Raw genomic sequence first — 21661 nt, forward strand, 5'->3', positions numbered from 1 at the left:
GGAAATAGCTTTTAAGAGTTGAAATTCCGTTTTATATATTTGATAAAATTGCAGCGAACAAGCAGCTTTCCGTACACTTTGCTTTTGCGCTATACGGTCTAGTCTACATGGTCTAGATCGATCCTGATATGATCAGCATTGCAATTTGCTTGTCCAGCGGAAAATCTCTCAGTAAAATGAGGTCTGTGGTTTTCGTTGAAAAGATTGAACTGGATTTCTCTGGCAACATATTTGCTAATGCATTGGTTCTCGGTGACGTGGACAATGATTCGGTAATTTCTTTTCTACCCAAAATTGACGGTCTTAGTACGGTACTATTTTTGAGATCGCGAAGCGAAGGCCGAAGCCCATTCACTTATTAGGCCTACCGGTACTGAGTTTAGCACGATGTTTCGCGCCAAGGCAAGCCGCCATGCGCCAGGGTAGCTGCGTGGCCGTGGGCATGTGGGCTGTTGTGTTGTGTATGGGATGCGCGGCTTACCTTTAGAATCCAATGTCATGAATCGATTACAAAAATCTCTAGATTTTAAAACGAGAAAAACAATGGATACGACGTACTTTTTCAGAACTTTATACTTAATAAGTCTTTGAGACAGAAGTGGATACATGGATACACATGGATACGAGGATACGTGGATACTACTGGGATACGTACGTGGATACGTAGGATAAGTGGATACATGGATACGATGATACGCGGATACGTGGATACGAGGATACGTGGATACGAGGATACGCGGATACGTGGATAGGAGGATACGAGGATACGGCCGGGCATCTGGGATGTTTGTGGAAAAGGGGGAAAGGAAGGGAGAGTCCAGGGTGACCAGATTTCACAAAATGAAATACGGGACAATTGACAAACGAAGATCAACAAAGAAGCCCACACAAAGTGTGGGCTTCTGAGAATCCATAGTATAATTATAAGACTTTTGAAAAAAAAATATAAAGAATTAGAAGGGAAGGTGAACGAAAGAATGAAGGAGAGAAAGAAAAGAGATGATTGGGAAGGAAAGAAAATAAAGGAAAACAGAAAAAATAACAGAAAATTAGAATAAAAGAAGCCTGAAAGAAATAATAAGAGATAAAAAAAGGTTTCCGTCATTCTTTGAAATGAATGTAGAAAGAAAGAAAGAAAGGAAGGAAGGGAAGATTACTTAATGTCTGAAAGACAAAATAAAGGAGGGAATTAAAGGGGGAAAGGTGAGAAAAAGAAGGAGGAAAGAAAGAATGAAGGAAATAAACATGTTTCCTTCATTTGAAAGAAAGAAAGAAAAGAAAGAAAGTAAAAAATAAGGGAAAAGAATAAGAAGGGAAAATAAAGAAAGGAATAAAGAGTGGAAGGGAAGAATGAAGCTAGGAGAGAACGAAAAAAGAGAAAATAATGGAAGGAGAGAAAGAACGAAAAGAAACAGGAGACGAAGAGAGAAGGATGCCATGGTAATTATAAGGAAAGAAAGAATGAAGGAAATAAAAAAGTATATTTGATAAAGAAGGAAAGAAAGAAAAATGAACAGGCAGAGAGAGAGAAAAGAAAATGTTTAGGAAAGAAAGATAGATGGAACAAAAAAGGCAAGCAGAAAGGATAGGGTATACATAAAATAAAGAAAAAGGGAAAGTTCAAACTTCAAGTAAACAAAAAAATCCAATCATCTAATAAAAATCATAATTTTATTTGGTGTTTTTTAATGTATTTTCAAAATTTTGAACAAAATGTTTTAGAAATGAATAAAATTTCAAAGTGAAAAATATTGTCAAACTTAAAAATTAGATGAAACATCGCGGCATCGTGCACACCAAGACTCAAAACGAAAGCTGAAACAATTAACTAGATCTATGAAAAGTCAATAACATGTTCCTCCGATTACATCTCCAAATCATTAATCTGAGAATCCATAGTATAATTATAAGAATTTCCCGCCGATTTTGTGATTATTTTGGTGGAAAAACTGTCATGTGAGATGTTTGCACCATTGAGAATTTGCTTCGATCCTCCATGCCTAGCTAGTAGCCTGACAACACAGGCAGGAGGCCAGTTCGTTTGCAATGTATTAGGTTAGCAAGAAATCACCGCAGAACTTGCAAAAGTTTACAGTTATCGATTTAATTGTTGTCCCTGCTTCGTCAGCTGTTGGTTATTTAATGAAAATTCGCCACTTTTAAATGTATTAACTACATTTTGTTCAATATTCTGAAATACGGGACAAATAGGCGTCCCGGGAAGGGTTATTTGTCGGGACGCCGGGACACAGGAGCAAAATACGATTTCCACAAAAAAAACGCGCTTCGGACTGATTGTGTATATACAAAACGTGATGAAAATATGACATTTCTGATCGCAATAGGCCCTATAACATATTTTTATTCGCGCTTTGCACTCGAATCACTAAGTTTAGTCAGATAACATTCCTCTTCACCACTTCAAATAGCGCTAAGAAAGTCATGTCTTTTCATAAACCGGTCACTTTATTCAATTTTTATCTAGGTATAAATTCATGAAATATTAGAAATTACATTTAATAATAAAGAATTAAGAATAAAACGAGTCATATAGGACTAATACTTATTCGTATTTATAATCAGAACGAGACATTCACATAATAACCAACCAATGAAAGTCAAATCCAATTTGTGCTCAAAACGAAATATTATATCAAAGGCGTCATTGCATGCCGATGTTCTGTTACAAATGCAGTTCTAGTACTCCATGCTCTTTTGAAAGTCTTCTGGATGTATAAGTAGGAAGATAATTTTTTTTAAATAAGTAACTTATATGCCAATGATGCAGTATCTCATTCACAAAAATTTTATTGCACTCCCTTACTTCTTATCCCTATTTTTCTTCATTCTCTTCTCCCTCTTTTCCTTTTCTCTTCATCAAGTTCATTCTTTCTATAATTTTTGAAAAAAAATAAATTATACAATGTATGCCATTCATGCAATAACTCATTCACAAAACTTTATATTCACATCTTTCTTAAAAAATCGGACAAAAAAATTAATTATCAGGTCAATTTTGAACTATTAAATCTCTAGTTTTAAGTTAAAAATGATAAATAGAACGACTCATATTAGATAATTCATAATCAGAACGAGACATTCACATTGACGAATGGCTAAGATACACCCAGGGAGTAGGAATGACTGCTTAAATCCGATGACCGAATCTGTAAGTGTTTAAGTAAAATTGGTTCTTTAGCGCTTTTTAAACAACGAGATAAAAGCGCAACAAGACATAGCCCTGAATGAAATTAATTTGTTTAAAAAAGGGATTGTGATGTAGGCCTTATACGATGTGTCTCGTTGCAATCACAAGCAGGACGGGGTGAAATTAATCGTCGAATTGTAACCATGTCAAATATGTCTCTATGCGACATGTTTTGAAATTGATTGGTTATTTCAATATAACCCAAACGTCTCAGTGTGGTATATCGTTCTTAATATCCCCTTTCTTACTATTTTGTTGTTATCTGTTGCTCGTGTCTATATCACTGAGCTGTACATGATTGTAATTGGTTTGCGTAATATATGCAAAAACTTCAAAAGGCATAACTTTCTTATTTTACATATTTTTTTGATGAAATTGGCTTGTTACTTATTTTTATACTGATTCAAATCAATAATTTTTTGGGTATAGACTTCACCTTTTATAAGCTGCATATTCGTATATGTTATTATATTAGCCTTTACTGAAAAATCTATAATAATCCAAATAGTTTATTTATGTTTTGTTTACTGAAATCAACTTAATTAAATAAATCAATTCTAAAAAGGATTAAAATTTATAGGTCAAATTGTAATAATATGGGCTTAGGCAATTGATACATGTTTCGCTATAAAGAGAGCAGCCAATTTGGAACAAATACCCTTTTCTATCTTTCCGAGAAAAATACAAATTAAAAACGATGTAAATTATCTGGCAGAAAGGGTAATTAGGGTGTGTGATGCTTCGTTCTAAAAGTTCTTTTAGTATCATGTACTTCTTTATGTGGCTTCCATGTTCTAGAGTATCAGGAACTCCTTGATGTTCCTTCAGTACCAATGTATCCGCGTATCCACGTATCCAAGTATCCATGTATCCAATAGTATCCAAGTATCCATGTATCCAATAGTATCCAAGTATCCACGTATCCGCGTATCCACGTATCCAAGTATCCATGTATCCTATAGTATCCAAGTATCCACGTATCCGCGTATCCACGTATCCATGTATCCAATAGTATCCAAGTATCCACGTATCCGCGTATCCACGTATCCAAGTATCCATGTATCCAATAGTATCCAAGTATCCACGTATCCGCGTATCCACGTATCCAAGTATCCATGTATCCAATAGTATCCAAGTATCCACGTATCCACGTATCCATGTATCCAATAGTATCCAAGTATCCACGTATCCAAGTATCCACGTATCCAAGTATCCAATAGTATCCAAGTATCCACGTATCCACGTATCCATGTATCCAATAGTATCCAAGTATCCACGTATCCACGTATCCATGTATCCAATAGTATCCAAGTATCCACGTATCCACGTATCCACGTATCCACGTATCCAAGTATCCATGTATCCAATAGTATCCAAGTATAAGTATTCATATCCATAACATAAAAATCTCCCAGTATCCCTGTATACATATCAACGTATATCATTCCTTAACCAAAACATAAACATCATCAACATGATTATATACCTTTGCACATGTCCTCCATCACGCGCCCCCTCATTGATCCCTTCATAAATCTTCCCTTTATAAGTCCTCTCATTATACATCTAATATTGCTGCCACTCTCTCAAGATTATACATCAACCCCCGGGCATCAACCATATTGGACAAGTCGTGTACCCGTACTCCTTACGGGGCTATTCCCCCCCCCCCCTATCCTTTATCCATCTCCCTATTAATTCGTTCACGAACGTAGAGGGCGACAAAATTGCTATCATTGCACAACGGCAGCAACAATTAGGAATAGGAGGTTGCTCTTGTAATCGATTCATGACATTGGATTCTAAAGGTACTCCGGATGCGCTGAGAATGAGCAGAGTCGAGAGGATGCAGTGAGAGTGAGATGAAAGTGTTAAAGGGGAAGTTCACCCTGAAGAAAACTTTGTTGTAAAAATAGTAAAAAATATTGGTGAAGGTTTGAGGAAAATCTGTTAAAGAGTAAGAAAGTTTTTAGAGTACAAAATTTGGGATTTGATAAACGAGCAGCTGCCCCATGACATGTGTTATGTAATATAAAATGTATGAATTTCAAATTTTGTATGGTTCCTGATGACTTAATTTTGTTTTCTTTTCATGATCGGGTGTGAAATGATTTGTCTATTGATATACAAAAGTTACAGTGAAAACCATTATCAATTTTCTGAGAAAATGACATTTCATTGATTTTTTACCATTCGCTATGTAGGAATGCTGCTCGCATATGACGTCACAAATCAAATAATTGAAATTCTAATAACTTTTTTATTATTTGTTGAATTTTTCTCAAACCTTCGGCAATATTTTTTATTATTTTTTCTGCTATTTTTACAATAAACTTTTTGTCAGGGTGAACTTCCCCTTTTTTTAAGCCATTAGTTTGGCCTTGAAATTAGAAAATGAGAAAACAAATGTTTTAAATTCATGAAATTTAGAAAACAAAATATAAAATAAGGAAAAACAAAAAAGAAAACAATTAACATAATGATGATTGAAGAAAAGTTAGAAAATAGTTAGGCCTATAGGCTAATAGGCCTAACTATAAATTATACTAAGAAAATCTAACATTGTCAAGAATAGTGTTTCAAGGAAAAAGGCAAAAAAAAAATAAAAAGGAAAGGTAAAATAAAGCCTGATCAGATCATATGGGCTTGTCTTGTGGCCATTTATTGCAAGGGGGCTCTATGATGATTATTAAGAAGATAGAGAGGAAAAATCTGTGTTGAATTCCTCTGGCAAGCGGAGTTGCATAGATCCCTTGGCCTTTGCTGGCCTGACTATGTCTATGCAGCTATGCTGAGACCTGAGTCATGTGAGTTGTGCACCCAAGCTCCCTCTCTCCTGTATTCTTCCTCCGCTAGGTCGGAGATCGATGGCGCCGTTGGAAGGGCAGCTATTCATTTAAGGCATTAGTAGATGCAATCATGAAGTACTGAGTAGGTTTTGACGAGTTGTGTGGAGGTTGCGTAAGTAGTTTAGAAGCATGGATGAATGCCCAGGGCTTGGGGGTTTAATTTGGGCCTATTGTTGTGTGCACAGAGCAGAGCCTGTAGCTTATAGTCATAGTACTAGAGGCGCACGGCCAATATGGGCGACTCTCGCCAATAGGGGAGTCAATCTCCCACATTGGACACTTGCTTTGCAAAAGGACAAAAGAAACAACACCAACAAAAGAATGATTTTCCACCCAAAATTTTGTCTCGCTGAGATCAGAAGCCCATTTGTTTTGTGTGTGATTGACAACAAAATAGGGGCGTCGATCCATTTTTCAGATGGGGGGGCAAAATCATGAATCAATTTTCCAAAGGCGCTCGATCACACAAACACACACATATGCCTATATATCTGTGTACATATATATATATATATATACATTATGTATATATATATACATTATGTATATATATATATATATATATATATGTGTGTATAATACATATATATCTCACCAGCAGATTAATGCGTGCGCGAAGCGCGAGCTGAAAATTTTGATATTTCGTTTTAAAAAAAATTAAATTTAATGGACGTTTTTTAATAAAGAACAAGATATAAATATCCAACAAAAAATTATTGCAAATCGAAATGGGAGTTCTTTTGAGGTTTAGAACTGAAAACGGGACCATATTCACCTATTTAATCATGGAAAGTATGGGTTTTTGTTACAAAAATGATACGAGCGCGAAGCGCGAGCTGAAATTTTTTGATATTCCAATGTGAAAAGTGGACATTTTGAGCACGATTTTAGACGAAGAAAGAGTTGTGTATCTCAATCTCGCTTGCTGATTTCTGTGTAACATTACAATCTTATTTTATTTTTAGCACATGCGGAATTATTGGGGGGGCAAAATGATAGGTTTGCCCCCCCAATATTTTCATTGGTGGGGCGATCGCCCCCCCAGAATCGACGCCTCTGCAACAAAATCCTTATCAAAACAAAAGTAGACGGTGAATTTTTAAAGTAGATGGTGAAAACTGAAAAGGGGTGATTTTTCGTGAGGAATCTGCTTATCACATTTTTATTTGCCGCCAAGGTAATAGCAAATGTAGACAAAGGAAATTGGACTCAAAAACTGGAGACTGTCTCTGAAATTGGATACCCAAGTTCTTTACAAAAGTCTCCGACATTGGAGATAATCTCCCACATAGGAGACAGTCTCCAATACTGGCCGTACATGTATATTATATGCTCCAACCAAGGAGGTAGTTGCTCCAACCCATCCCACAGTAGTAGGTAGCAGTCGTGCGTGCTCTAGGCTGTGGTACATTTTAACAAAGCAGTAAATTTTTCACTAACATTAGTTTACTACATTAGTGAATGATTTTTACTCTCTAGGACAAGGTATGAGCCATGCATTCAGACTCGAGAAGAAGCAGTGCGGATCCATCCAGGATTTTCCAAAAGGGGGGAAGCAAATTTTTTCGGAGGAAAATTTTGACAAGCAAAGAAAAGGTTAAAGCACAAATAAAGCCGAAGGATATTTCATACCCAAAAAAAATTGAAAAACCAACAAAAAAGGTTTTCATTTTTCAACCCACAAATTTAGGGTATTTTGTACCGGAACAAATTTTACAAGCAAAAAAATAAGGTCTTCAAATTCTAAAGAGGAGACACACCTCTGTTTCAAAGGCATTTTTACATAAGAAATGTTTTATTTTGCTTCTCAAAAGTGGGGGGGGGACGTCATCACAGGAAATCACTGAGTAAGGTTGTCCACTTAAAGCCTCTGCAAGTCACCTAAACCACGCCCTTTTGCCTACTTTCACTAGTGTCAAGATGAACCCGCCTGAGGAGTTCAAATTAAATCTGATTAATATATAAAGAAATGCCAGAAAATATGAATTGTATTAATTCTTGTTTAATCATTTTGATATTTATGTTATAGAGTTCTAATTTGTAAAATATGGGCCACTTTTCATATTTTATAGGTAACATTTGGCCCATAACACCGCAGATATATTTTTAAGATTTTTTTTTTAGGATGAAGTGGAAGAAACTATTTTAAAATGAATATTCATATTTCTGTTTTCTAGCTTCATGAGCTGATGGTCGGAAGTGTCGATGGGGAACTATGGATATACAAAGGAGATAACACAGTGCCCTTGGCGACGGCATCAAATCTAGGCATGGTATGTAATATGCATTTTTTTATTAACGTATATTCAGATGGTAAAAAAAAAGAATGGGGGTAATTTCTTTTTTTGGAGGGGGGTTTGCTCAAAGGAACTCCAGTTATTTTTAAAAGAGATCACTATGTATAGGGAGACAGGAGCAATTTTAATTTGAAAAATGATTTTTGAGTGTGGAACATGTTCATACTAATAATATTGAGAAGAGACACTAATATTTAAAAAAAAAACAAAGCAATTGTTCTGAAACAACCTTGGGTAAATAAAGCAATACATGAAATGATGTTAACAAATTTTACAAAACAGTACATGTAGGCCTACTGGGTTTTACCAATAATAGTTTAGGGCTCATATTTTGTTATACCATCCTCTTGTATTATATTTGTATTTCTGTATTTTACAAAATGTTTTTCTGAAACTTCTTGAATCTAATTAAATATTAATTGAATTGAATTGACCTGTCGCTAAGTTCATCCTATGAATGAAATTCTTTTTGCATTGATGTTTTTTTTTCACCATTCCAGATTGTATGCACAGAAATAGCTGATGTTTGCAATGCAAGTAAGGTAAGACAATCTGGTAGGAAATTTGTTAAGTTAAATTTTGTATGAATTATTCCTTCCTAAACCTTTTTTTTTTTTTGGGGGGGGCGGAGGGGAGTTAAAGCAAGTAAGTAACTTGGGGGGGGGGAGTTAAAGCAAGTAAGTAACTTGGGGGGGGGGAGTTAAAGCAAGTAAGTAACTTGGGGGGGAGTTAAAGCAAGTAAGTAACTTTGTACAGAGAGTCAGAGACCCTTACATAAACGCTTGCAATGAATAGCTCATGTAAAAGAACAACTCTTATCGGTTCCTGGTCAATGTTTTGAACAAAGTGCTTATACAACAAGGATCCTGATAGGACACTTCTGTTACTGAGCAGAGGATTCAAAATAAAATCAGTGATTCAGTTGCAGCATGTAATTCAATCATAATTGCAGTCCTTTAGGAATGGCACAAACTTATTAAGCAAAGCTGTCAGTACTGCCTGAAATGAACCCATTAACTGGCCTTAAATACCTCTCCCATTGGTGTTGGGAGATTTGTACAAGTTGCCTTTTGTACTGTATATTAAGAATAATAATAGAAAATTCATTTACAGATAGGCTAGATGTAACTTTGCCCAAGTCAAATATATTGGGATCATGTTAATCTCTTTCACTTCATATTAATGATATGATAAACTTAAATGTTTCTGTTAAAATAAATCAGTCTCTTGGAAGAGTTACATCGATCGATAGTTTGCAATAATCAGATCTTAATCTTTGCATTGACTCGGGCGAATATTCAACTTTAAGAAGTTTTACTTCACGCCACTTTTCTATTTATTTCCCTATTTTTCCCTGATCATCTAGAATGTTGCTGTGGTTCTGTGTGCTGATGGACTCTGTTACCTTTTTGCTATTGACAAGCAAAGCAACGACATCCAGCAAGAAAGAAAACAGACACAGGTAATTCATCATGTTTTTATTCACCTCAGGCCCGTTGCAGAAAGAGTTGCGATCTTGCGCAACTTGATTATCAGCCAATGAAAAACAGGTATTTGGGACTTGCCCTTGATATTTTAACTTTCATTTAAACGCAACTCTTTCTGCAACAGGTCCCTGGTTTGATATTAATGATCTTTTTAGTGCACAATTTTCTAAGCATAAATTAACTAATATTTGAATCTATAAATTCAATTTTAATCAATAAATACTGAATCACTAATTGTCAGAATAACAAAAAACAAAGGTGTGTATCTCCATGGCGATGAACTCTCAAGAGTTTAAAAAGTGGGGAACATAAGTTATGAGACAAACTTGCAAATGATTTGCTGGGTTATTGGAAGCCAATGCATGTTCAGATTTCCTAGAGAAACAACATCTTGGTGCAGAATTTGTTGTACTATTCAGATAATCTAATCAGTGTTTCCACTCTTCTCGAAATTCAGGAAATTTTGACTTTTTCCAGGATAGGTTCAGGAAATGGAAATATTCCAGGAAATTTCGGGAAATTCAAAAATTACAATTAAACAACAATTAAACGTAGAAACTATCAATATTCATGATATTCATGTTAGATTTTAATGTTTTACAGCCATACGTAGGCCTATAGCTCAAAATTTTCCGCTCGCGCTCCGTGCTCGCCTTTGTAATTTTGTTCCTATTTTTAAGAGGGCGTGAACAATGAAAATGCCCCGGAAAATGCTAAAATCCTTGATTTTGGCCACCTAGGCCGAATTTAGGCTCGCTGTATCATTGCCCGATTTTTGTTTAAAATCAAATTTTGAAAAATTCCAGGAAATATCTATGAATTTTAGGAAATTTGGGATTTAGTTTCGGGAAATTTATTTTTGAGCTGTGGAAACACTGAATCTAATACCATATGGGCTAAGCCCATTTGGTCTACTTTCAATTTGGTGTAATTACTGTTTGGTCTATAATACACCCAATGGGCTAATACCCTCTAATACGGTAAATAGTCTAATCAGGCATGATATTCTCACAATTAAAATCTGTTTTTTTTTCCATTTTTTTTAAATATTTTTTTTACAATAGATGAAATCCTTCGCCCAAGAACATTTTTCATGCTGCTTTTTTTTACTGCCTTTATCAAGTCAAAAGAAAACTCATGCAGGCTCACCTTGAAAAATCATTTATGATTTCTTTACTATGCAAGAGCTTGTGGCCCTGACAGGGGTGCCTCGGACTTCGTTGGTGAGTTAGCGACCCTTGGCTTCTATTTGGATTTATTTTCAGAGGGGAATATCATGCCTGTCTAATTAATGCCCAGTTGGTCTAATTTTTACTTTGTCTACTATCAAGTTTTACTTTGTCAAAATGAATATTTATTGCATGTAGAGTTCATCTAACCATATAGAATGAGTGGTGTTAGACTTGGACCGAGTGAATATTAGACAAAATAATGATATAGGGTATTTATGTTGCGCACATATCCACCTTGTTAGGTGCTCAAGGCTCTCCTATATTATCCGGCTAAGCTAGGCCTTTATAGCTCACATAGCTTTTTAAGGAATTACTTCCTACCGATACCCATTTACCTCACCTGGGTTGAGTGCAGCACATTGTGGATCAGTTTCTTGCTGAAGGAAATTATGCCATGGCTGGGATTTGAACCCATGGAAACTGTTTGAAGATATTGAAATTTGTGAGATATTTCCTACTTTTGAGCAAGCGCCATGAGCGCCCAGCTGAGGCGGATACCGGCGCTATACAAGAAAAAAAACAGTATTTGTCAAGAAATAAACAACTTTCATGTAATAAAATGGTGTTAACAACTGCCGTGATTCTGATAATATTTCAATGACACACTCTCTGTGTTAATGTTTTTTCTTCAATATTTTGCCTGACATGCAAAAAATGCATAAGAGTAAGTATGACTTAGAGTCGCATTTATCATATATATTATGGGAGACTTAAATAAGCATATGGGCAATTCCACAGGTTGGTGGACATGAGCTTAAAAATTCAAATTCAATATTTTCTTGATTTTTTTAATACTTTAAGTCCTTCATTCATGATATTTTCAGGAACGAGAAATAAAAAGTTTATTTTCATATGTATACTTTGGAAAAAAATGGTCAAAAGTTGTGTCTTCCATTGTGTACCAAAATACAAGAAAAATAGTGAAAAATGAAATATGCCTTATTACCATTTTGTTGTTGCAATAACATACCACTTTATATATTTCTGAAGTTTAGAAGAGTCAAATTACTTAAAATACACAACTGCTTTTCAAGTAAATTTGTAGTACTCATTCAAAAATAAATATTGCAACCTGCTCAGGTGATGTAACGTGAGTAACCGAAAAAACTGACTTTGTTTTCTGAGAGAAAAATTCTTCACAGTTAATTGGTGGGATTTTAAATTCTCTTCCTTCAAACAATCTTTGACACAGTGATGATTATCAAATTCATTAAAAAGTACAATTTTTTTATAAAATTGATGAAGAAACACTGTAACGTGAGTAACTTTGTAACGTGAGTAACCAACATGTAATGTGAGTAACCAGTAAAAATTATTCAGTTCGGTAATATTTTCTGTGGGATGTCAAGTTTTAAGTCTCTTGGTGAATTGTGAAGTTATTTTTGATTGATTAAAAGCAAAATGAGGGTACATCTCTTTGATGCGACTCTTTGTTCATCAAAATATCAGTGGTCATACAATCGCACAAAAAAAATGAATATTAGTAGAAGTATTCACAATGCGAGAGTGCATTAGTAAGACTTGGTTTTGATTAACCAAACTTTAAAGAGTGTTTGAACAACACATTGAATGCCCTTACCTGTAACCCTATCTAGGCCGGGGTATTTTGGGAGTTGATATGGCCCGGGATGGGGAGGAGGGGGCTCCCAGGCCCCCCTTGAGATCTCAGCCATTGGCCGCACAATCACGCCGAAAATTTGCGTGCAGGTTGTCTTGGACATAATCTACAATACTATACAGTAATTTATTTCATGCAAATTGGTATTAAGCGATTATGCTAATTTATGCATAATTAGTAAGCGAAATCATACTTTTCCCTCCTACTCCCTAATAAAGCTCCAATTGTTCCAATTTTTGGTATAAAATCTCTTTTAGATGTTCCTAGCAATGAATTTTACACACATTGAATTTTTAATGACATGTGTGTTGTTAACCATACATGGACAAAATGTAACGTGAGTAACCATATTATCTGCACCCCAAGTAAAAACCATGTGTTCTTTATTTTTTTATTATATACAAAGTTTGTCTCCCTAATATACTTCTTCGAAATTGATATAGGTCAATTCCATTGTGACTTACGGGACATTTGATACTTTTTTCCACATAACTGAAGTACATATCTGAAATAGTAGCTGCAGAAACATGGATTTACTTAATCAAACTGAAAGAAGAATACTGAAACTTACTACATACAAAAATGTATGCTTTCAGCTTGGTTGCATAGGGTGCTATATCTTCAGAAATGTCATTGTGACTTATGGGACATCGATGGACCACACAAATTGAGCTCTATTGTTCAAAGTGCCATATCTATCTCAGTTTTATGACAATGTTTTTAAATTTGGACTTGGAGATTAACCAGTGATAGTGCTCACAAACAGTACTTGAATTGGACTTGATTCATTTCATTTGTTTCAGTAGTTGTGTGCAGTCATGTGTGACTTATGGGACAAGTGAATGTGACTGATGGGACCCTATCTCATTTCATGGAATTTACATTTCCTCTCAATGACTTTTTAAGTCAAACTTAATTTCAGCATGAAGAAATATTCCCTAATAACATGACACCTTTAATAATTCATGCCATTGTGTCAGAAATAAATTCAACAAAGGGCAGAAACATATTTTCATGCACTTCATGATTATAAAGGGAACATTAACAAAAAAACTTCCTAACTTGTCAGCAAGCTTTAAGAACTGTAATCAAATAAGTACAAAATAATCAATAAACAATTACAATCATAAATATTTAGCAAACAGATGAAAAATGAACAATTAGAATATTAATGTACACACTTTCCATTGTGACTGATGGGACACAATGATAGGACATATTTGTTACAGATGGGACAAATAAATGTTGCTTTCCTCTCTCTGTCCCATACAGTATGGTAAGAAAATGACCTCTTCAGTGTATTGTATGTAAGCAAATTAAGACATTAATGCTGCCGTGAAGTATATCAATATTCTTGTTAATATATTCTCTTTATGTCGAAAGCTGATATTTTTCATTAGTTGTTGATGTTTATGATAAAACAGATCAGTGCACATGCAAATTTTTGACAAAAAACATGAAAATTTTGGCATAAATTCTTTTTAAAATTTTTTATTTAAAAAATTATTCTACTATCTAAACTACATTTATCTTGTAAAAAGTGTATTTATTTACACGGAAGATTTTACCATTGTCTCTGCAAAAAATATTAAAATAATTGATTTTCATAAAAAAATCCAAGATAGCCACCAAGATGGCCGCCAAAAATTGCCAATTTTGAAACCTATGGGACACGATTTGGCAAAGGGTACATAAAGATTCATTAACTATACACTTTCGGCAATACAAAAAAGTTAGATAAAAAATATATCATGGGGTGCACCATATCACAAATTCTTTTTTTGCCAGCTGCTTGGGTTGTTATTTCATCTCTTTCATAGAAATTCAGAATGCCTGTATAAAGGACATCACCATTTATAGAGTACCGAAGTGATGATGTCAGTTGCCATGGTGTCATGGCGGCCTGGTTCTAAACAAAATAACCAGGGGGCTTTTTTTTATAAAGCTGTTTGAAAGTTAGGAGCAACTTTAAGAACGACTGGTGATCCTTTCTCACATGCTAAAACATTGCCAATTTATGATGACATTTACAAGTACCATAAGGATCACCGGTCGTTCTTAAAGTCACTCTTAAGTTATGATTAGCTTTATGAACCAGTGCCCTTTTACGACTCAGAATGATGGCAACAACCAGGGACAACACACATCACCATTTTTGCAAATACAAATGTGTATTGACGATCATGCAGCTGTGACTCAGTTTAGAACCGGCTGATTCGATGTCATGACATTGTGACGTCACATTTCGGTACTCTGCACATTTCGCATGTTACTTTCTATTGGCAAGTGGCAGGAATGATTCTAAGAAAACTTGATTGCAAGCTTCTGAACAACTTTTTGGTATTTACAGGGGCTGGTAGCTAGGGAGCGTTGTATGTGCCCTTTTAATATCTCTGCTCATGGTAGCCTAATGCATCTGAGGCCCAGTGCTCTTATTTTTGACAGGATCCAGAGGATCACTCAACTACAAAATTTGTGACTGATGGGACATTGCAATAAGTTTAGTTTCCATGGAACTATATACCAAGTTCACATCATATGTAAAACAGTGGATGCATACTCCAAGGAGACAAGAAAACCAAGAGAGTGATCTGGACCTTAAAAATTCATAAAAGCTGGGGTGAAACAAACCCAATTCACCTGTACTCAAGCTTTGCATTTTAGCGATCATATTCAGTTTTCTCCTTTTTGGGGGGATGGGGACACAATCCAACCTTTTTTTTGTTCCATGCACTGCCTACAATGTATGATATTCTGACTGTTTTTTTCTGACAGTCAACTTACTGTTCTCCAGCTTTTAAGCATTCTCATCTCACTCTTTGATGTCATGGACAGCTTTAAGATGGCATGGTTTACGAACTATATGTGTGACTTATGGGACATGTGACTTATGGGACTTAAATGTATGTCCCCCCAGTTTCGCTATTTCAAGTCCAATGCAGATACAGCTTGATTTGTTGAAGCAAGCATGTACTGAGGTAGATAAAAAAATCCAATACTTGTCTGCAGGAGTCTATGGCAGCATATGAGGGAAACTTAATGCTTAAAACTGTGACTTATGGGACATCAAACATACATAAATCGAAATGTATTTTGTGCCTCACCGTTTCACTGCAGCATGTAAAACAATACAGCTAATGGTAAATTACTGCTTAGAGGTCACATGGACAGTGGAATTTTTCGTTAGCACCCTTTGCATGCCAGGAGCCAGGGATGGGTCAAAGTTGTACAATTTCTATGAAATCTTAGTACCAAATTGCAACAGAGTGCACATTGTGTATTTTATGAATAAATGAGGGTATAGTAAGTATAATTGTGTTTTTGTAAACCTTAAACTGTATACTTTTAAACAGAATAAACAAAATTGCTCAGAAAAGAAATTTTTAAAAACGGAAAAACGCAACATTTGGCTGGAATTGACCAATAATCAAATTTCATGAAAGCCTTGTATGAGGAGACTTTTCACTTATGTTGACTTTTCATTTTATGCATGTCCAAATCATGTAACGTGAGTAACCGACACATTCCAAAGATTTGCCAGGAGCATAATAGAATTTCCCAAGTTTTGTTTTTATACGAAGGATAGTCAGACTGTGTACTTTGTTGTGATAAGGAGATGTTTAGTTCCTATCAATAATAATGATAAAGAGTTACAGCTCCAAGTATGAGTCAAGGTGTCTCCAAATGTAACGTGAGTAACCGTGGAATAGCCCATATACTCAACAATTTGATGATAAAAGTAAACACTTTACTAACAAGAATATATATACATATATATATATATGATATATATTGCTGAACATCAAAATGCCTAAACAGATACCTATTCATGAGCATTAATGTTTAATGTTTCATTTGTGAACTGATGAGCTTAATTTCTTTTCATGTGTTTGCATACTGTGACTTAAGATTGGAAGAAATCATGTAACTTGTGAACACTTTACTGACATGAATATCAGTATGTGGTAGGCCCGTTTCGGGTACACGTGTACACGCACGGTCAAGTCAGTGCACGTGTACTAAATTCCATCACCGTGTACACGGTAGCATCTGCATACAGCTTGCATGGGACTGTAAAGTCAGTGAACAAGCTCACAGCCTCACATTAATTCTTAGTTCTAAGACACTGCACATGTTTTAATCACTAATATGTCAATATCTTTCAATTAACCTTTCAAAATCGCCGATTTAATCCACATTTATTCTGGAGACTCAAGTTTTTGTACCACACGAAATGGGTATGCTCCGGTCAGTGCAGGACCCTAGTTAGCGCCGACGTTCGTTGGATGCGCATTTTGCATACTGTACCGTACATACATGCACAGATCGCTGCAGAATTGAGTGTAACTGAAGTTATCGATTGATTTTCATTATTTTATTGCCAATTTGAGGAGCGTGTGTTTGTAGGTTTGTAGCACATGTGTATGAGCGTATAGCACATGTGTATGAGCGTATAACACCTAACGAGACTCTCGAAAGCGTTCTTCAATCACTTTTAGAGCCAATTTGAGAATCACCAATTGCGACAGCGATCACTGCTCCAGTTACGTGTTATACGCTCATAAACATATGCTACAAGCCTACAAACACACGCTCCTCAAATTGGCAATAAAATAATGAAAATCAATCGATAACTTCAGTTACACTTAATTCTGCAGCGATCTGTGCATGCATGTACGGTACAGTATGCAAAATGCGCATCCAACGAACGTCGGCGCTAACTAGGGCCCTGCACTAATTTACTTTTGCATTCTTTATTAATTTAATGCGCTGCTAAGCTGAGTAAACTTTTTAATTGCACCAATTTTTGTGGATTGATACTTCTAACTTCTCAGGTAAGCTTTAAAACAGTGACTAAGGCTACATGTAGGAAACACTGAAAACATACTGTAACTCACTCTCACTCAGTGTTTACAACGTGTACACGACCGAAAAACACGCCGTGTGTACATGTGCATCAAAAATGGACTTTCAAACCGGGCCTAGTATGTGGGACAAGAGTGAAATTTCATGGTATCTTTGGAAGAGTTTTAAAAGGTGAAGAAATAAAATATCATTGGTTTAAACTAAGATATTTTGTCAATATCATACAAATAATTAACATAAATGAAAATCAAGTCAAAAAATTATTTGTCCGGGGGTCAAAGTAAAGGTCAAGGGTCACTACCTTATAAATCGCTCCAATACATTATTTGATGCATGTTTTGGATTCCTCTCTGAATTTCCTATTAAATGGTACCAGTTTCGTGAAAATTGGTCAACACGTTACGACGCAATGGCCATTGAAAGTTGAAGGTCACGCCCATTTTTGTCAAAACAAGGAGAAAAGGGCGGGCTGTAGCGCGAGAACCGATGGACCGATTTGACTAATTTTTTTTGTTTTGTGCGTGGGCCATGGTGAATTTTATGTGTACCAATTTACAACGAATTCTGAGACGGTCGGGTGCAACCACTGGGTGAATCCAGATGGAAGGACCCATTTATGTATTTTTTACAATATTTTGCTTGTTAGGCAGATAGTGGTCCTGTTGCCACAGATGGCCAGGGCACAGAAGAGCTGCCTCAAGAAACAAGGAAGCCTTTGACCTTGACTCCTTTTCACACTCAACATCTCCCTGCCAATTCAAAGGTGGTTCTCGTTGCAGATATTGGTAAGTGATGAGATAAGGTTTGGCAATTTCCACTAAATGGCTTGAATTCAGAAAGGTGGTTTCAGTTACAGATTTTGTGTACATATGTAATTACACTATTTCACTTTGTCCAATATTAAATGTGTGCTTTTGGCAAAGTCACAAATTCCTACTTGAATACTTGTGATAATACAAGAAATCTGTATAATCCATGCTTTTGTTTCATCATACAATGAAACCAACATTGTAAATTTGGACCGAATGGGTAAAATGTGAAAATTTCATTCTTGATAACAGACTGCCATTCTAGAATGGTATCTAGGGTTTTAGCTGTATTTCAGACCACTCTAGAGACTATTTGCCTTTGTGTGATCTTATGCACATATTTCAAACGGGATATCACAATTCTAAAATGATAATAAGAATAAATAGCATATTTTACCCAGGGAAGCTAAGTATTTCAATTCTGAAAACTGTTCTCCCAGCGGGCCCTGCTTAACATGATAATGATATTATTACCCTGGCTTTCTGTGATATATTATCTCAAATCGCACATATCACATTGATCATGCAAGGTTTATCATAGTGTTCTTTACTACCTTGCATCATCGTCAATCATATATTCCATAACTGTAAATATATATATTTTTTAATAAAACAATTCAGATACTATTATAATTTGAGGGGGCCTACATTATACAAGCTCCTCTTTTCAGGTGGCCCTCCCTCCCTTTCAATTTATATTTTGTTTTGATAATTTTCTAATGTAATGTGTTAGCTTTTATATATACTTCAAATGTGATTATATGTTACTATGTCAACTGTATAATAATTAAAAATGTGAAAAAATTGGATTAAATTGAATTGGCAGAGATCAAAATGCCATCATACAGTGGAATCATAAGCGGAGACAGTTTTTATGCACTGCCTTTGATTTCAGAAATAAAGATAGCTTTCGTGAAGGATCCATTGAGGTTTTATGAGATGAGGATGAATGATTTATTGAATAACATATGTTGAAATTTGTTTGATTTGAGCTTTGGAATGTGTGTGTTTGTCATGTGGAAAAATGCCTTGCACAAAATGTCTATTGCATGTTATGACCCGCAGCAATCAAATGATTAATTCTTACAACATGCAGATTTTCTTTCATTTTCCTTTACCACCATCCAGATAATGATGGTCAACTGGAGCTAGTTGTTGGATACACAGATAGAGTCATCCAAGCGTACAGGTGGCAAGACAAAACAGTGCTCCCTGAGGTAAGAACATGAGTTTATTAGAACCTCAGAACAGGAATCTTAATCGATGATAATAAAATGTAATTTTTATGTTGAGCTTGAACATAAACGCCAGTTGTGGTAACGATTTCACAATGAGTTCGTACAGAATCCAATGAATTACCACCAAAGTGTCTGTTTGTATGAATAAAAAACATGTGCCAAAGGATTCTGGAAGAAATTGTGTAATTGCTGAGAAATTAGCAAATAAGCACGGGATTCGGGTCAAGCATTGGGCCGACATTCAAAGCAATAATAATACACTGTCCCACGAGCGCTTATCTGTGTTTGTAATCTTCTGTGTGAACATTTTTAGCGTAGATTTCAAGATTTCACAAAGTTCAGTTTATGTAACTGTACCAGATCTAGATCCTCAATGATATCGTGACAATTCGGCTTGGTTTTACAGACTTTCTCGTGAAATCAGTGTTTACTGCAACTACTTTTATTAATCTTTAATAGCGGGATGTAATATTGTTTTTCATACCGTGATGTATTCTCACTGTTTTATATTTCAGGATGCTGAGGGATCAGGAGAAAAGGGCTTTGTGCTTCTTCAGAGATGGAATGTGGATGGTCAGGTATGTTTAATCCAAGGAAAAATAATTGTTTTCTTCTGCTCCTGATAATCACTTGATTTTCACTTTAATTCTTGTTTTAAAGCTTGGTTTAAAATGCATCTCATTAACATATTGAGGATTGCTATGAATCTAGTAATCCTATGTTTTCATATCTTTAAAACTCATTAATGGTTCTAAAGTTGGTGTGTTTTTCCTTAGTAAAGGTCTAGAAGTCAGAAGTTCATTCTTGTTTGATATTGAATATTTCTCAGATATCCCAAATGCCTCTACTATTTAAGAATGGATTGTTATTACTTATTTACAATATTTTATCCAGGTTGGTTCTCTCTCCCTGAGTAAGAATGATGATGGCTCTCCTATGCTAGTAGTCTCTCAACCAGGCTGTAATTATGCTGAGCTCAAATGTAGCTGGATTATACAACACGATGCTAGGCAAGACAGTGCCATAGATCTCAGGTACTAATCACAAGTTGCTTCTTATGAACTAAAAAAGACACTTGAACTACAGGTTTGAGAAAGGAGAAATTTAAAGAAACTTGTGAGTTTCATTGTAAAGATTACTCTTCCTGCGGTGCATTTCTCAAAAGTTAAGTGTGACTTTGGGGGACTGTTAAGTTTCTTGGAGGGGTTACTTTTCATTGTAAATCAACCAATTATTCCATTTCCCTCTTTGCATTGTGTGTTTTATCCATATTCTATTTTTTTCTCTCTCTTTAGAGCCAACAAGGATCCATATGTTTACATGCATCTAATCACATCCCTTAGAGCAAGACATGCTGATGTCTCGACAGAAATTGTTGCTGGTTTATCAAAAGGTTATCTTTTTTCTTTTCTATTTATTTATATGTCTTTTGCACATTATCAGTTGTTCCCCATTCTTTTCCTTTTTCCCCCCACTCTTATGCACCAGTTTATTATGCCTTTCTTTGTAACCTGTTTGACCCACCTCTCACTAATTCTCTTGTTATTCATTTCTTCCTCATACCCTCTATCACTGTTTTGTTCCAGATCCTGTTTGATGTTGCCTGCCTCATTATCTTAATCCCTCTTGGCTTGAGGTCTTTCATTGGCCTTACTTACATTAACTTCCCTTTGTGTCTGCATACTCCTTTTCTTTCATCCCCTTCATTAACCTGATTGGTCATCTCTTTTCACTAATGCCCCTTTTGTTTCCTTGTTTCCAGTGTTGCTGTTGAATGTCTATGGTCTATATTATGGTTGTTCCACCTTATATGTTTGTCATTCTGCCTCCGAAGAAGATTCTGCTAGGATCGAAAGCTTAGCCCCCTTTTGACTTCTTTATTTAATTTTTCGTAATTTATTATCCATTTGTAATTGTTATGTATTAATTTTTTTTAGTAGTAGTTAACTTATTTTTATATTGATTATCTTTTCACATAAAAATATATTGTCATTTTCTATTCAGTTATTAAGGGACAGGACAAATATTTAACCAAGTTTAAGCATTTTTTTTTTAAT

The 21661-nt window shown here is 35.3% G+C and overlaps 1 protein-coding gene across 1 annotated transcript in view; it reads left to right on the forward strand.

Moving 5' to 3' along the window:
- Window positions 1-129: 129 nt before the first annotated feature.
- The window catches only part of LOC121421395 (KICSTOR complex protein ITFG2-like), a 28478-nt gene continuing 6946 nt past the window's right edge, over window positions 130-21661 (forward strand). Inside the window, exons 1-9 of the mRNA XM_041616095.1 lie at window positions 130-272; window positions 8235-8330; window positions 8855-8896; window positions 9721-9816; window positions 18204-18342; window positions 19495-19583; window positions 20120-20182; window positions 20499-20638; window positions 20900-20997. Of these exons, the coding sequence (XP_041472029.1) occupies window positions 177-272; window positions 8235-8330; window positions 8855-8896; window positions 9721-9816; window positions 18204-18342; window positions 19495-19583; window positions 20120-20182; window positions 20499-20638; window positions 20900-20997 (859 nt within the window). The 5' untranslated portion in view covers window positions 130-176. The remainder of the gene's footprint in view (window positions 273-8234; window positions 8331-8854; window positions 8897-9720; window positions 9817-18203; window positions 18343-19494; window positions 19584-20119; window positions 20183-20498; window positions 20639-20899; window positions 20998-21661) is intronic.

Source organism: Lytechinus variegatus, chromosome 9, assembly GCF_018143015.1.
Source record: "Lytechinus variegatus isolate NC3 chromosome 9, Lvar_3.0, whole genome shotgun sequence".
Taxonomy (NCBI): domain Eukaryota; kingdom Metazoa; phylum Echinodermata; class Echinoidea; order Temnopleuroida; family Toxopneustidae; genus Lytechinus; species Lytechinus variegatus.